The sequence below is a fragment of the Symsagittifera roscoffensis genome, chromosome 7, assembly GCF_963678635.1.
Source record: "Symsagittifera roscoffensis chromosome 7, txSymRosc1.1, whole genome shotgun sequence".
Lineage (NCBI taxonomy): Eukaryota > Metazoa > Xenacoelomorpha > Acoela > Convolutidae > Symsagittifera > Symsagittifera roscoffensis.
The window spans coordinates 25,359,985-25,377,374 of NC_087068.1; the positions used below are offsets into that span (position 1 = coordinate 25,359,985).

At 35.7% G+C, this 17,390-nt stretch overlaps 1 protein-coding gene across 1 annotated transcript; it reads right to left on the bottom strand.

The window, feature by feature from the left end:
- Positions 1–1,888: 1,888 nt before the first annotated feature.
- LOC134851242 (uncharacterized) lies at positions 1,889–7,322 on the bottom strand. Its single transcript, XM_063867240.1, has 2 exons — positions 6,537–7,322; positions 1,889–3,418 (listed from the first exon to the last, which is right to left on the bottom strand). The coding sequence occupies exons 1-2, from the start codon at positions 6,597–6,599 to the stop codon at positions 2,471–2,473; spliced, it is 1,011 nt and encodes a 336-aa protein (XP_063723310.1). The 5' UTR covers positions 6,600–7,322; the 3' UTR covers positions 1,889–2,470.
- Between the last annotated feature and the right edge of the window lie 10,068 nt (positions 7,323–17,390).

Sequence of the window (17,390 nt, forward strand, 5' to 3'; positions counted from 1 at the left end):
AGAACTTTATTTATGACAAATTGCAACAAACATGAAAATTGTGAGTTCTTGTTTTTTTTTGACATTTTTGCCGGGCCTCAGTTTTCGTTAGATTCAATGCCCACTTAATATGCATGCTATGTTTGAATTGTATTGCAAATCCTGCGAAGCTTTGCTCTGCCTATGTACAAAATTTTTTCACGCTCAAGTTTGATTTTTCGCGATTTGACCATTGATATCTCTTTAAGTGGAGTTCATTTTTTTTGTTGAAAGGAAAGCAAACGGAACTGTCGAACAGTAAAACTGTGAAGATCACAAAAAACGTAAATAACTTCTAATTTCGGAAGAAGATTTCAGTGCTTAGGTTTCTCACTGAAATAAAAGATTACGTATTGATGCAGTTTTCTCACGTAGGTTTAATTTTGAGAAAAACTATCGAATACAATTTGTTCTTGAAATTTAAAGAGCGGTAAGCACAAAATTTATAATTTTTGAAATTCGCAAGTTGAAGCATTTCAGCAAAACAACGCAAGGAAACAAAAAACTGACTTGTTTTTTTAAAAACCTTCGTTTGCTTGCGTTCATTGACCTTATGTTTCAATTTCGGAATATCAAGTATTCTGTTGGTCTTCGGGTTAACCATCGGCTTGAGCTCTAGATTTTTCAATTTGACAATTGGAGATAAACATGTATTTTCCGAGTTGAGGTACTTTGATTCAAGTGTATATTTTCACTCAAAATCAGGTAACGCTAAGAAACGCCATACAGGTTCGATTGAATGAAAATTTCAATTTACTTTTTGCAGTGTATGAATTTTAATCATTTTGAAATTTTTCTAGGGCTCCGACGCTCTTTTTTTGTCTTGTTTTCTTTTCACGACTGTTTTGAAAAAAAAAACAATTTATTGTTGTTCAAAATCATATAATCTGTTGAAACTATTTTTAATTAGCTCACGATCAATCTCTCAGTCTCCCTTCCTCCCAAAAAATGAAACTGTAATCCGTCTTTTTTTGAAATTCTTTTTAAGATGGCAACAATGTTCTGACCTTTTGTTGCTAACTACAGCAACGGTCTACTCTTTCTATATTTTCTATTCGCTAGATTGATATGTCACTGTCAACAATATGTTATTACTGAAAAAACAGATGTGTCGAAAAAACAGCTGAATTTGGAGGTCTTCCTCGTCTTCGTTTATTGGAACAAAACGAGTTGGCAGAAAAGCTTTTGGGTCGGTCACCTTAATGTATTTCGCGCTCACCCGCTACAATCCGAAAATGTATTTCGGTCACCTTAATGTATTTGGTAAACCCGCTACAATCCCCTTTCCCTCAAAAAAATGCCTCCGCGCGCCACTGATGCCTCCCCTTCCCCGCCCCTGAGCAGCTATCGTTACTATTGATGTCTGTTTCTATCAATAATGTCGCTTTCAGACTTCGAATTAGCCAACTTAGTCTCAATGAGTCAAAATCAGCAGTAATTTTCACATATCAGATATTTGAGACAATAAAGTTACCGCAGTAAAGTTAAAATCAAATTAGATATGGCGGCAGAAGTCAATGATCATCAACAGTTACTATCTATGTCGGTGTTATTAGACAATAATGGAGGTCTTTTTAAAACACCGGTGATTTTTTATTGCTACTCCGTAAAAAAACTTCCTTATTAGGAAGTAAAAGATCTTCACTGCCCTAATGTCTGAAATCTTCATCTAATTGGCATTATTAGTCTTATTTCTCGCTACTTGGCAACGTCAGTTTGCCTTCAAGTCTCAAGTTCTTTTAAACTGACCATGGAGTCCAATTACTTCCGATTTGGTATCAAATTTATACTGGACTGGCATTGAATGCGAGTCCATCGTGTTACTTAAGACTTTTTCCTTGCTGCTAATTTGCAACTGAAAACTACCAAATAACTGAATACTGAAACTCACAGGTTAGTTATAATATACTTCTGGTATGAAATTAATAGCACTATATATGTTAACTAATTGAAGCAATGTTTCCGTGTCCCAACATTATTGCACATCAGTCTTGCAAATTTTTTTTAAACATCAGTGGCGCGCGGAGGCTTTTTTTTTGAGGGAAAGGGGATTGTAGTGGGTTTTCGAAAACTATCTGGGCAAGTTAGTCGATGTTTTTTAGGTCGAATACTGTGGTTTTTCCCAGCTTTCCCAAAACACTATACACATTATTTGGAGCACAAAAAATCTTTAAAAAAAAACAGATAAAAAATGCTGCTTGGAACGTTCTCGCTCAACAATATTAGTGTCTGCTGGCGCCAAAGGTGCCCTTGGAAATTTTTAAGTGTTGGACAAAAATTGCTGACACAAAATAGTTCAAAGTTATTCCGGCTCCTCCCTTCCCCCTTCCTCGCCATGCTATTATCAAACATGTTTTGTACTTGTACTCTAATTTTGGGACTGGAGGAAGTTTAGTATAAATGAAGGATTTATTTACAGTGTAATTATTATGCACCATATCGGTTCTTTCCTTCACTTGATATTCGTTCGGTGATGGTTGATGAAAAGTTTGATGTGATCTGCAACTTCCGCGCTCAGAAGAAGCATTTGCATTACGTTCTCGTAATGTTCGCATTTCCTTTTGTATTCGTCTCTGTCCTTTGTCATTTTCTTCAACGTGTCGTCTCGTTGTTTGTCTTTTTGCGTTTTACTCTTCCTCGACTCCCGACACGACAAATTGTTTCGCAGTCGGTTCAAAGAATTTTCTTCATTTTTGGTCAGAACACGCTTCGACTTCTTGTCCTCGAGCTCTTTAATTCGTTGTTTCAGTTTCACGTTGTCGGGGTCCTTTTCCTTGTTTCTCTTCGACTGTTTAGATTCCTGGTACGGAGTGTCTTCGTAACGCTCAGTTGTATCAGATGACGCCGGTGAAGTTTCAGCGAACTGGCTTTCGGTGAAATCTGGTTCAGCTTGCTGTGAACTTCCGAAAACGATATCGGGATTCAAAGCCTCTATATTGTTACGATTCTGCAACTCCTGGAGACTTTGTGGGTCGCATTGTTGTGCGTTTGCCAGTACATACGCGCCAGTTGGGAACCCAGGGGTGTCCAAAGAAACGTTCTGGACAGTCGGAGAAACCACTATGTAGCCTTGCATTTGCGTATACGACTGGACGTATTGACGGGTCACTGCCATATTCGCTTCATTTTTGAAAATTGTTGGAACCCCGCTCAAGTCAGTGGCCCCATTTGGAGCTCCGCTTGGGGGCGATTGCATGGTAATGAAGTTGGCCGATGATGGAGGCTCTTCCATGTTCACAAGTGGTGGATCCATCACCTTTTTCGTCTCCATGACTGAACCATTCATGATTCCTTTTTGCAGTGTAGACAATTCGTGATAGTTCATCGGGGGGTGTCTCTGATTGTCCTCTTTCTCCTTTTCCAGACCAAAAAGGTCTTCAAATAGTTCGTCCGGAAACTCCTAGTAAAATCAACTTTAGTATCTCGGTAACTTGAAAAAAAAGGTAGCTTGAAAAAAGTGGAAAACAAGGTTGATGACAATTGATATTTCCAAAATTAAGTCAGCTGTTTTGCGGAGTGTGTCATGATTTACCCCTCATGCATGTCGCCTCTCTTAATTTTAGTGGCACGTTTCGCCCCTCATATTTTGCGCCACGTTCATTACGGAACTTTGCGTATATTATATTAGGAGAGGAATGTTGCGACTAAATCTAAGAGGGGCAGATTGTGTGAAGACCAGTTGTTTTTTTGTCTACTTTTGCGAACTGTCTTGGGCTAATTCATCGAATTGTGTAAACGGTGGGGGCGCTGACAGTTCTTTCTCTCGTAATAATTTTTTGGCATGACTACAATTTCTGTGCCTTCGGTTATCGCTAATATCAAAAAACCTATTTTATGATAAATTAATCTATTTGAACTTCAGTTTTTCAAATCAGAATCGTTAAACATTCCTGTTGACTATATGACTGTTGCACAAAACCGAAGACCTTATTAAAAGAAAATGAATTATAGCAGCACAGCCAAGTTTTGCTGTTAAATTCGTGCAGATATACAATAATTTTGTTTTGTTTTTTTTAATAATTTTTTCCAATATCGGTTGATGTTTTTTTCCCAACACCCAATTTCGATTTCGCAATTTGAAAGCTCATGTATCTGCTTATTTTTTAATTGTTCAATATTAATTAAAATTGCCTGGATTTTTTCGCTTTCTTTGAGATTTCCGCATTTCTTCCGAGATTTTTTGAATACTCAATTCTGATTGGCTTAAAATAACTGAGTAATAAATTTCCATCATTCATCCCACCATCATGAGTTACGCCTCTTCATGAATCTTTTTCGTCCCATGCTCTTTCCGATTTTGGGGTGATTTTTTAAATATTTGGAGGCAAACAATATTCAACTCTTTTGAATGAATTCGTCATCAATTTTTTCAAATTTCTACAAACTATTTGTTTTACTGATATTTTGCTCAGTTTTTTTTTTGTTTATTACCGGCCTTAAAATGGTTTTTTCTTTCTCGAATCAAAAAACATTGAGTCAAAATTTAATTATTCGCGAATTTATGTTCAAAATAATATAACTAACGAAAACTATAATGATTCAAATGTTAAGAAACTGTATTGTCCATCGCGTTTATGCTAAAAGCTGAACCTGAACAAACAAACTTTTTCGTTTTCACGGTCTTTTTAAAAGCATTTCTAATTTCAAGGTTTAGGATAACAGGTTTGGGACTATTTTCCAAGCATCAATTAACATCCCGATATACCATAAAGCCATAAAGAAGCCAAGAAATTGACAAGAAAGTCCATGAAATGGAGATATTGTTCAAAGAATTCTTACAACTCCGAGAGCAAGTGTATTGTAATCGTAATTTTTTCCTGTGTAAAACGTTCATGCAAAAATGTTACATATTCAACTTGCTTTATCATTAGACCTTCGCAACTTGCAGCGTCTGAAGGTAAACTGGTTGCCGTTGCATCTTGAGGTCCTGAATTCGAGTCCCGGTCGGACCTTGTTTATTTTTATTATGCATGGGAGTGAAAATTGAACTGTTGTACTTTCGTTTGTTGGCTTATTTTTTGTCAACTTGTTTTTGATAATTGCAATATTCAAAGCATAGATTTTTTCTGATCTAAAAAAGTTCTTACCATACATTACAGTCGTCCTGTTATTTCGTCAATTTATCAGTTCGGGTTTTGATTGTTTTTTAATTTTGTTTTCGATTATAATGGTTTGGGTTTGTTTTTATCTGGTAAATCAACTTATTTTGTGTCGGTTGAATTGAAGGGAACAATTGATTATCATTTTTTAAAAAAAATAAATCAAATCGATTGTGGTGTGAAGCTCAGTTTTTTTAGTGAAAGTTGCTGCTTTTGGCGCAGTAGGCGACTACCCAAGTACTGACCGCTTCGTTAAGTATTATCGAAATTAAAATTAAACAAGACTGCTCGTATCAGGGCGAAGCTCTGAATGTTCCGACCGCCTTTTAATGTTTATGGAGCAGTATTAACATATAAGAAATTAAATGAAATAAAATTTGAATTTTTTTATGAAAATCATCCCCCACACGCCATATCAAGTACAAAAGAATAGATTTCGCTCCTTGTAACAAATCAATTATGGCAAATAGGCTTCTTTCAACCAATTTGGAACGATTTCTAAGACGGATTAACTCTCCGCTTACGCGTTAATAGCCCCATAACTTTACGAAAAATGATCACAGGTGAAATATCTTTTCAAATTTAAGCTCAGGACAACAATACCTTTCGAATGATATAAAAAAAATCCGTCAAAAATGGCTAATTAAAAAGTCGGAATTTGTCTGAAGAAAAAAAAACCCACCCCGAGCACCAATATTCCGTTACTTTCGTATCGAAAGTCGGAACAATTAAATTAAAAGCTTATTGCTGTTAGTTGTGACTACGTTTTTGGATGTTCCATTTTTTCGTCTCTTTTTCTATCCACATGCTTGCAATGCTACCATTGCGTTGTATTGCAAGTTAAAGAGATCTGACTAGCCAATGCCGAATGTGAAACTAATAACGGTAACTAACAAAAACACAAGTAATTGTGTAGATTGAGCGTAACATGTTATTTTGAAACATGACCGTGGTTTAATAGGGAAATATTGATGGGTCCCTGACAAAAAATGTGTGCATTTAAATCTTTGGAAACCGTTTTTGCATCTGTTATCCTGAGTTTGAGATTTTCAAAAAAATGGCTGGACCCACTTTCATACTTGCCTTTTAGGGACCCATATATCGGACTTGTACCTATCCGATTATTCGGCTTTGTGGCAAGCCGCCGCCTCTATTGGCGGGGGAGGGGAGTGGGAAACTTCGTGCTAGGTAAATAAGACGATAAGACTTAAAGACGACCTGTCATTATGATAAGAAGTGGGAGTGTAAATTAACTGTTCGAGTTTAAGCGAACTACATTTCTCAGAAATACAATTGGAGAATTTGTGTGAGGCGTCGTCTTTAAGTCCCACCAAAAGCGGATATCGTCGTTACAGCTGTCGTCTTAATTGGCGGGGATCTTAACTTGGTCAATCAGAATGTTAATAGTAATGGACTTACATGCATGACAGATTCGCCTTTTTCGGCTTCCTCCATTTCTCCGAAGAATTCAGCCTGGCTCATTCTGAAGCCTGTTCGCTTTTTGAACAATTGAAGAATAAATTGTCACAACTGTTGTCACTATTTTTTATTTTTGTCTCGGTCGACAGACTAGTTTTGATTATTCTTACTCGCCTACGCAGTCTGATTAGTTTGAAAATAAAATGACTGAATAAAAATAACGCTTTGATTATTTAACGTCTAATTATATGACTAATATAATACGTTAAGACACGCCGAGTCAAAATGTCCGATTTTTCTGGATCTTTGCAAGTTCGCTAAATTACGGTTTTGTATATTAAAATATTGTTGGTAATTCTGTAATATGCTCGTATTAATACCGCCGAATTTGTTCTAATGGCTAAAAATAATATGACTGAATATTTACTCATCTATTTGCTGGTTTTGTGTGAATAAGAAGTACATTTACAGCGGTTTTGCTTGTTGAATTCCATTTCCGAGAAGCTTTGTGAGCTTATATGCAAGTCTGTCGCCAGAATACAATACTTCAGATGTTTTAAGACTGAAAATCAAGACTGAAAATTAGTCCAATCTAACATACAGTGCGTTGTATGAACGATTTTCTAACTGCAAGCTCCAGTTATATCATTTTCGTTTTTTTCCGGACCTTCGGTTTTCGTTTCTGGCCAAACTTCGCAGCTTCGTACTCAAAACAACGAGCATCATTACGACTCAATTTGACTTAGCTCGGCGAGCAAGCGAGAAGTTTCAATCAGAAATGAACCGAGTCTTGATTTTACTTCATATTTATACTCTGATTAAGTTGATCAAAAATCAATGATAGATGATCATAAACGTCTATAAATGGAATATGGATGCAAAAATTTGTCATTGGCTATAAAAGGTTTTGTTTGGACTTAATTGGCAGTTTGACTAACTATGAGCTGTTTTTTTTTAATGATTAATCACTTCGTTCGTTTTCTGATTCTTAGTGAGTATTTATGATAATTGTAACTGATGTTATTTTTCTATTTTTATTAGATGACTAACGCACGTTACCGTTCTGAACAGATTGTATGCCTTGTAAAAACTGATTGGGTAAAGCTCATTTAAGTTAATCGATTTATAGTGGATTTCGACATTTTTTTCCGTCGAAAAAAAAAGCGTTTGTTTCTGCCTAAAAATATCGATTCAAGTTCTATTTATTGTTCCGACTTTCGATACGAAAGTAACGGAATATTTGTGCTCGGGGTGGTTTTTTTTTTCTTCTGACAAATTTCGACTTTTTAACTAGCCATTTTTGACGGAATTTTTTTAAAATCATTCGAAAGGTATTGTTGTCCTGAGCTCAAATTTGATATGATATTTCACCTGTGATCATTTTTCGTAAAGTTACGGGGGTTTAAAGATTGCCATTTTGGCCAATTTGGGACAAATAACGCGCGATATATTTCGCGCTATTAACGCGTAAGCGGATATTTAATCCGTCTTAGAAATCGTTCCAAATTGGTTAAAAGGAGCTTATTTGCCATAATTGGTTTGTTACAAGGAGCGAAAACTATCCTTTTGTACTTTATATGGCGTGTGGGGAGATGATTTTCATAAAAAATTTCAAATTTTAGAAATTTTTTTTTTGATTTTGTTTTTTTTTTGCATTGAATTTTTTAATGTTATTACTGCTCCATAAACCTTAAAAGGCAGTCGGAACATTCAGGGCTTCGCTCTGATACGAGCAGTCTTGTTAATGTTTTAATGATGATTTTTTTTTAGCCTACAAAATGCATTTCCAATAAAATAAACAATTCATCTTGTTTGTTCCTTGGCTTCGGATCTCATCCCATTGAAAAAAAACCTTGATTTCATTTTGAAACCGTAAAATTAAGACAGTAATGTGCGCACAAAATTATCATTTTCATTTTCATTTTTGCCATCGGGAACTAGTGTTTTTCCCCGGAAACAACTTTTCCCGTGCAGCCTGACTTGCTCCATTCTTGAAAGATTACATGAAACTACTCTAAAATTATTTAAGGCAGTAAATAATGCTTTCAAACAAACTTAGTTTCAAACCTTTTAGTTTCCGAGTTTTTAGATATTTCTTACATTTTAAAAATAACTTAGAAATAAAAAACTTCCTTAAGTTTGAAATTTCCATTTCTATAGTCAGGCACTGTCTGGGACTCTCCGGTGTTGCAAATCTTGCCTCTTAATATGACTGCTCAAATCCTTTTAGTTTCCGAGATGTGACGTTTTTCATGATTTGTTGAAATATTGTCGGAAAACTTAGATTTAAATATTCACAAATGGAAATTTGCTAAAACCTGAAATTCCCAAACCTATAGTTGGGTTTTCTCACGATTTTCCTGGGATTGCAAGTTCGGTCCCAAAATATGATTAACCTAATCTTTTTAGTTCATGAGATTTGATGATTTTTTCAAAATTTTCAATAAAAGTTGGACTCGAAAAATTTAACAAAAGTTAAAATTCGCAACCCTTTAGAAGTGTGCTTCTTGATTAACCCTCAGAGGTTGCAAATCTATATGGCAGCCCAAATACTTCAAATTTTCGAGATAGGCATTCTCTTATGATTTTGATAATTTAAATGGCCAGAAGTCGAAATTCTCATCTATCAAGGGGCGCTGTCAGGGCTCTTCCATGGTTTGCAACTCTGAGTCTCAACTTTGAATTACCTTATTCCTTTGGTTTTCGAGATATGACTCTTTTTAGTGATTTTCTCAAAATTTTTTGAAAACAAACTTAATTCTGAAACTCTATAAAATTGGAGATATGACCGTTTTACTTAAAAAAAACGTGAAGCTTGAGTTAATTTTAAATTCGTTCAATTAATGAAATAGATGCCGACGGTATATGTCATCGTCTGTTTTTATGATTGCATTCAATTTCGTTTTTTAAAATATTTTTTATATACATGCATTTTTCAGGTTCACTAATCTGTTCGAAGCTTCGGAGGTACAAATTACACGCTAGTAATTGTTAAAGCTTAACGATTTTGTTTCGCCAGCTTGCGAGAGTAATTGATTCAATTGGTTATATATAAGACGTGTCATGTCAACTTGCCGAAAGGTCAGGTTGCCGAAAAAAAACATCCTAAAAACTAAGTTTCTGTCTTTTCGTCATTTTATTAGGCTTGCGATTAACAAGTTTGTTTATGTTTAGTGCGGCAATACTTATACTTGCAATTTTTCACGTGAAGTATAAGTGTGTTCAATGATGCCAGTCAGTTTTTTATCTCAGTTTTGTAGAGTTGTTTATTTTGTTTGTTGAGATTTTTTTTCAGTCTTATATTGGCTTCCTCGCTGATTATTGAAAAGAAGAACCCCACTGAAAAATTTAGCATGGCGGAGTTTTTTGAGCCCTCATAGTTCTTCATTTTCAAAAGAATACGCGTTAAGTATCACTAAAGCTAGAAAAACGAAAATTAAAGGGGAAGCTGGATTGGGTCTCAGGGATATGAAATTTCCCAGAAAGGCTATTTAGACGGGCGGGATGTGTTCTTGGTGATTATTGCAAGAAACTGTCTCTAGCAATCTTTGAGGGTGAAATAGTTTTCTGAATTATTTTCTTGTAGGAGATAACAACTGTTTTTGTGATCATTAATGAGTGATTTTCCTGAGTTAATTTGTTTCTCGAAGAAAAAATATGTCACTTGTTTATTCATATATACAGCGATAAATGTTGATGTATTTTTAGAAAGCGTTTGTTTGAATTTGTTTTTACACCCCTGCTTGATCAGCAGCAAAACCGCTAAATCAGTGCTGTTTTGCTGCTGTAGTCTCACTTTCGTTTGCTGCAGACAAATTTTTTGTTGTGAAACTCGAATAATTTGAAAGAAAAGTTGCTGTTCATCCAACAACGGAAATCAAATCAATGTGAAAAAGGCTGAACTATCTCTGGGGACTCTATCAATGCTCTGCCAATTCAGTTTTCTGTATAGTACCTACTTAAACTGCTCGAAAAATACTGTTTAACTATCGAGCCAATCTGAAACAGCTCGTCTAGAGTGGTTACGGAAAGATCCAGCAAGTTCTCAGAGCTCACCAACCTTTTAAATAATGGCTTATTGGGTCTATTGCAAGCTGCTAGTTAAGGGATCATAACACCTTCACATCGAGTCGAAAACATAGACACACTTCTAGCTGCGACTGACAAATGATACCCTTAAAGCAATCTAGTGGTTGACCTAGCACAATTAAACGAGTTTTTTATGGAAGCAGGAGCTCTCCTCATGCAGTTGAGTACCCCGAATGGATTAAACGCTTGCGTGTCATAAAGCAAGACTGATAGGTCACAGTGTAAGTGTAAGTATCTTTGGAAAAATGTCAGCGACGAGTATGTGAGCTATTTTACCAAACATCCCTTCTCAGCGCCGACAAAGAGATTTTGTGCGTGCGGGTGAGCCAATGGCTTTACAAGTTGGTAGATGAAAACCAAATTTGCTTGGAATTGGGTAATTATCTTGCTTAACAAAGAATAATGAAAAAATTAAAACAGATTTCTCGAACGGAACATTACTAGGCTTGTTGAAATGACATTGCTGGTTGAATTCTATGACCTAAATGTCACGGCTCCTCTTCAGCTTGTTTTAATATGTTGTGGTTGCACCAGCAACGCTTTAGTTATTATTAAGAAGGCCAAGTTTTTCCGTTGTAAGTTTTACCATTATTGTCTTAAATCTGTGTTCAGATCAGTTTCTATTTGACAATTTTCAACAGCAGCAGTTTATACGCTTAATTAAAAGCTAGTTAGTGCTGCTTTGATAAGGGTATGGACAGGGCTCTTGGCACCGTCGCTTAAGTAAGTTACGGTTGCTCTCGATCAGGAGATGGTTCGATTTCTGAGGTACCGATTTTAACATGCTTTTAAAGAATTTTTTGAGCTGTTGGTTCGAGTTCTGAGGTACCAATTTTGTCTGGCGTTTTAAGAGCTTTTTTTAGCAAGTGGTTCGAATTCTCTGGAACTGATTTTTAAATGCTTTTTAAGGATTTTTTGATCTGGTGGTTTGAGTTCTGTGGTACCAATTTTTTCTTGCCTTTCATGAGCTTTTGTGCGCAATGTCAAGCACCAAGTCTGAGAAAGGGTTCCCAAATCTCTGTAATTTTGATCAATTGTAGTAAGTAACTTAATCAATATGCGCCGGTTGGTCGTTTCAAAAGTTTTTCTCAAACCTAATTAGCCTGCCGCCTCATTTGCGCTATTTTGTTCCACATTTAAGTTGAAATTACCCGAGCAATAAATTGAACAGGTTTGAGTCACTTTCTTTAAAGAAGGGACCTAGTTAGTTTCTTGGGACCCCTCTATCACACTTGTGCCAAAAAATGAAAAATTCCAAAAAAACGCCTTCTAACCCTCTTGAGAAAATCCCAGATCCACCCGTGGCTCAAACGTGCCTTATTTTCTTCAGAAATAAAAAACAATACTTTCAAAAGGTCATCGTCTGAAAAAATTCTATCTTTCTAACCTTTAGCACCTTAATACCTTCCGATTTCACTCCCTACTTTTTATTTCCTTAGCGATTTATAACCACTACATTTTAAATTTATTTTCATAACTTAACACCGTTTTAATTTATAATTAAAAGTGAATTTTCCTCCAAAGTAACTTCGCTAAATACCAAATTTCTAGCTATTTAAAGCCAGACATTTTTGCGCTATTTGATTCTTGTAAGTTAAGAACAGAAATGACCTGGCCAATCATTGGGGTTGTTAAAATGATTCGAACCAAAAACCAGCAATAATTCAAGGCTCGCAATTAATTAGACATTCTTTAATTTTTTGTGGGCACCGTGTTGAAGTTTAAGAAAGGTTTAATCGATGCTAAAAGTCGAAAATCCTAAATTTTTAGAACCCTTCTCGAAATTAAACCGAAAATCCGATCGCTTTCTAGTTTTTTTGAATGATTGGCACATAAACGCAAACCTATAGGGCTTCGTCAGCGCCTAGTCCCAACCTAGCATCCCGAAAAGAAGGGCGATTGTCGTGGAATTAAATTGCTAGTGCACGAGTCAAGGTCTTGCGAGTCTGCAAAGAAACGTCTTTAAAAAAAACTGAACAAAATTTAAGAAGGATTAAAATATGAATTTAAAAATTTAAATGAGTTAAACAAAAATGAGACAAATTTACACTCGCCTAAAACAAATTAGATAAGGTTCTGAAAAAGTACAGATCAGTTTTGTCTTCGTAAACGGACATAATGTTTTAGAATCTTCATTTAGTACAGCGTACTTTTTTTTTTTGTAGATTTATGGCCTGTTGATGCATCGAAAAGTTATGTTTTTGTACGGAGGCGTCTTTTTGCAGGCTGTTCATTACTTTCCACATATTAGGTTGGGCACCGCTGAAATTTGATTGGATGCCGAGATGCCATCATTCGACAGCATTTTTTGTCCTGGCAATCCCACTGACGGTCGCCTCTCGCTGTTTCAAAATGAAGTGGGAAGAAGACCTCACAGTTATATGGGTAGAGCCAAAATACAGACGCAACTCGTAATTTTTGTTCAGTTTTTTCGGCTTTTAAACATCAGTTTCTGTTGCACACATTCTAAATTTCCAGAACGATCTTATCATAGTACTCGCCGATCTTTGCTTTTTTCGAATGCACGAAAAGGCAGCTTTTTCAGGGCCAGCGCTAAGTCGTGATTTGTTTCGTAGTTCACTTCAAGACACTGTTCTTTGATTTTTTCCATGTAATTCTGTGAGAGATGAAAAAACAAACCGACAAATGCGCTCCAGGGAGTTTTTTGGAAGGATTGAAGAGCAGCTTGCTCAAAATCTAACAATATTCAGTTTGGTGCTAAATCAATAAAAGCTTGAAAATGTGATTTAAGGTTTTTTCGGTTTTGTTGGGAAGAAAGGCGTATATGCAAAGTGTTGCAATACCAAATACACTGACATGAATGGAGTATAGCCGATAGATTTTTTTGGAATAATTTTAAAGGTCCCATCAGCTAACCAGAAAGATGATTTATCCAACAATCTCAGCATTTCGAGATCACTGCAGAAAATTATTTACTCGAATTAATTGATCGACTGTAAAACTGGATGAAATTTTAAAAAATTTCAGGAATCTCGAAATTTCGCGCTACGGCGCTCGGTGACACTTTGTTATCTAGCTGTTTACGTACGCGCGCAGCCGTTCAAAGCAGTCTGTCTTTGGCTGGAGGGCAAACTGAGTGGACAAATCATTTGTTACTGGCAAAATTGCTCTGCTGATTGCGACAGTAGGTTTAGATCTCTCGCTGACTTCTTTCAGATTCTTGATGACGTTTCGGGCATCTGGTTTTCCTGCTAAATTTTCTAGATAATGCTCTCCCCGCGTCTCGATCAATTCGTTGTTTCGTTTCATGGCAGATGCTCGAAACTTATTTTCGGCTTTTTGAACGCATCCAGTTTGCGGTAAATAAATTTTTCCCTCGAACTAAATTCCCTGGCCCGATGATATAAGAATTGGCTTGTTTGTAGATAAAACAGTGAATTTCAAAGATGTTTTTGTTGATTTTGTTTGTTGATAACTTGAGTAGAGCATAAGATGGTTGTCAGAATTTTATAACAGTCAAAGACATTACGTCAAATTGTTATGAATTTGCACAAAAAGTTTTTTTTTAAATAGCATAATGGTTAAGTGAAACATGTAATTGAAAATAAAATACGAACTTTACGATAAGAGTCTTAGGTAATTTATGAAGCCTCAATTCAGCATGTATAATTGAGATAAATCAAGTTTCCTTTTGTGATGCGGTCGTTAATTGAAAGATTAAATTGGTGTGATAGGAGTTAAGATAAGGAATTCATACAGCATCATTTTTGCTTTTAAGCTATAAAAATGATGTAGCATAGGCTTAGTTTAGGCTACATCTAAATAAATTGTCTTTATAAGATCTTCGGATACGTTTTAGGAATGTGCTGGGTCCCGTTGATCTTATCATGAACAACTATTTTAAAGATAACGTAGTTTCTTGCATAGTTTTGATCTTTGTGGTATGATTTTGTCAAAATATTCTTTTTCTAATATCAACAAAGAGTTCGAGTTTGCTACATTATATTGCTGTACGCCCTCTGATTCCCAAAATTCAGCGTGATGACATCCATTTAAAATGTCTCATTTGCGCTATTTTATTCCACACATAAATTGAAATTACCAAAACAATAAATTGAACTGGTTTGAGTCACTTTTGTTTACAGAAGGGACCCAGTTAGTTTCTTGGGACCCCTCTATCACACTTGTACCGAAAATTGAAAATTTCGAAAAAAACGCTAAGGTCGTTTTTCTCAAAAATCTGTCCCCATGAGAAAATTCTCAGATGCGCCCGTGGCTCAAACGTGCCTTATTTTCTCGAAATTAAGAACAATACTTTCAAAAGGTCATCGTCTGAAAAAGTTTTACTTTTTTAAGCCTTAGCACCTTCATACCATACAATTTCACTCCCTACTTTTTGTTGCCTTAGCTATTTAAAACCACTATGTTTTAAAACTGTTTTCATAACTTAACACAGTTTGAATCAAAAATTAAAAAAGAATTTTACTCAAAAGAAACTTCGGTAATTATCAAAGCTTTAGCTATTTAAAGCCAGACATTTTTGCGCTATTTGATTCTTGTAAGTTAAGAACAGAAATGACCTGGCCAATCATTGGGGTTGTTAAAATGATTCGAACCAAAAACCAGCAATAATTCAAGGCTCGCAATTAATTAGACATTCTTTAATTTTTTGTGGGCTTCGTGTTGAAGTTTAAGAAAGGTTTAATCGATGCTAAAAGTCGAAAATTCTACATTTTTAGAACCCTATTTTAAACCTAAAATTCGATCGCTTTCTAGTTTTTTTTGAATGATTGGCACATAAACGCAAACCTATAGGGTTTTGTCAGCCCCTAGTCCCAACCTAGCATCCCAAAAAGAAGGGCGATTGTCGTGGAATTGAATTGCTAGTGCCCGAGTCAAGGTCTTGCGAGTCTGCAAAGAAAAGTCTTTTAAAAAAAACTGAACAAAATTTAAGTAGGGTTAAAATATGAATTTAAAAACTTAAATGAGTTAAACAAAAATGAGACAAATTTACACTCGTCTAACACAAATTAGATAAGGTTCTGAAAAAGTACAGATCAGTTTTGTCTTCGTAAACGGACATAATGTTTAAGAATCTTCATTTAGTACAGCGTACTATTTTTTTTGTAGATTTATGGCCTGTTGATGCATCGAAAAGTTATGTTTTTGTACGGAGGCGTCTTTTTGCATCTGTTCATTACTTTCCACATATTAGGTTAGGCACCGCTGAAATTTGATTGGATGCCGAGATGCCATCATTCGACAGCATTTTTTCGTCCTGGCCATCCCACTCATGGTCGTCTCTCGCTGGTTCAAAATGGAGTGGGAATAAGACCTCACAGTTATATGGGTAGAGCCAAAATACAGACGCTACTCGTAATTTTTGTTCAGTTTTTTTTCGGATTTTAAACATCAGTTTCGGTCGCATACATTCTAAATTTCCAGAACAATCATATCATAGTATTCGCCGATCTTTGCTTTTTTGGAATGCAAAGGAAAGCAGCTTTTTCAAGGCCAGCGCTAAGTCGTGACTTGTTTCTTGTTCTCTTTAAGACACTGTTCATTGATTGTTCCCATGTAACTCTGTGAGAGATGAAAAAACAAACCGACAAATGCGCTCCAGGGAAATGTTTGGAAGGACTGAAGAGCAGCTTGCTCAATATCTGATAACATTGAGTTATTTGCTAAATCAATAAAAGCTTGAAATTGTGATTTTAGGTTTTTTCGGTTTTGTTGGGAAGGAAGGCGTATTTGCAAAGTGGTGCAATACCAGATACACTGGCATGAATTGAGTATAGCCGATAGAACTTTTTGGGATTAATTTTAAAGGTTCCATCAGCTAACCAGAAAGATAATTTATCGAACAGTCTCAGTATTTTGAGATCACTGCAGAAAATTAAATACTCGAATTAATTGATCGACTGTAAAACTGTATGAAATTTTAAAAAATTTCAGGAATCTCGAAATTTCGTGCAACGGCGCTAGTTGACATATTGTTATCTAGCTGCTTACGTACGCGCGCAGCCGTTCAAAGCAGTGTGTCTTTGGCTGGAGGGCAAACCAAGTGGGCAAATCATTTGTTACTGGCAAAATTGCTCTGCTGATTGCGACAGTAGGTGTAAAATCTCTCGCTGACTTCTTTCAAATTCTTGATGACGTTTCGGGCATCTGGTTTTCCTGCTGAATTGTCATGATAATGCTCTCCCCGCGCCTCGATCAATTCGTTATTTTCTTTCATAGCAGATGTTCGAAATTTATTTTCGGCTTTTTGAACACATCCAGTTTGCGGTAAATAAATTTTTCCCCCGAACTAAATTCCCTGTCCCGATGATACAAGATTTGGCTTGTTTGTAGATAAAACAGTGAATTTCAAAGATGTTTTTGTTGATTTTGTTTGTTGATAACTTGAATAGAGCATAAGATGGTTGTCAGAATTTTATAACAGTCAAAGACATTACGTGAAATTGTTATGAATTTGCACAAAAAGTTTTTTTTTAAGTAGCATAATGGTTAAGTGAAACATGTAATTGAAAATAAAATACGAACTTTTCGATAAGAGTCTTAGGTAATTTATGAAGCCTCAATTCAGCATGTATAATTGGGATAAATCAAGTTTCTTAATGTGATGCGGTCGTTAATTGCGAGATTAAATTGGTGTGATAGGAGTTAAGATAACGAATTCATACAGCATCATATTTTGTTTTAGGCTAGAAAAATGATGTAGCCTAGGCTTAATTTAGGCTACATCTATACAAATTGTCACTATAAGATCTGCAGATACGTTTAGATAGGACTGTGCTGAGT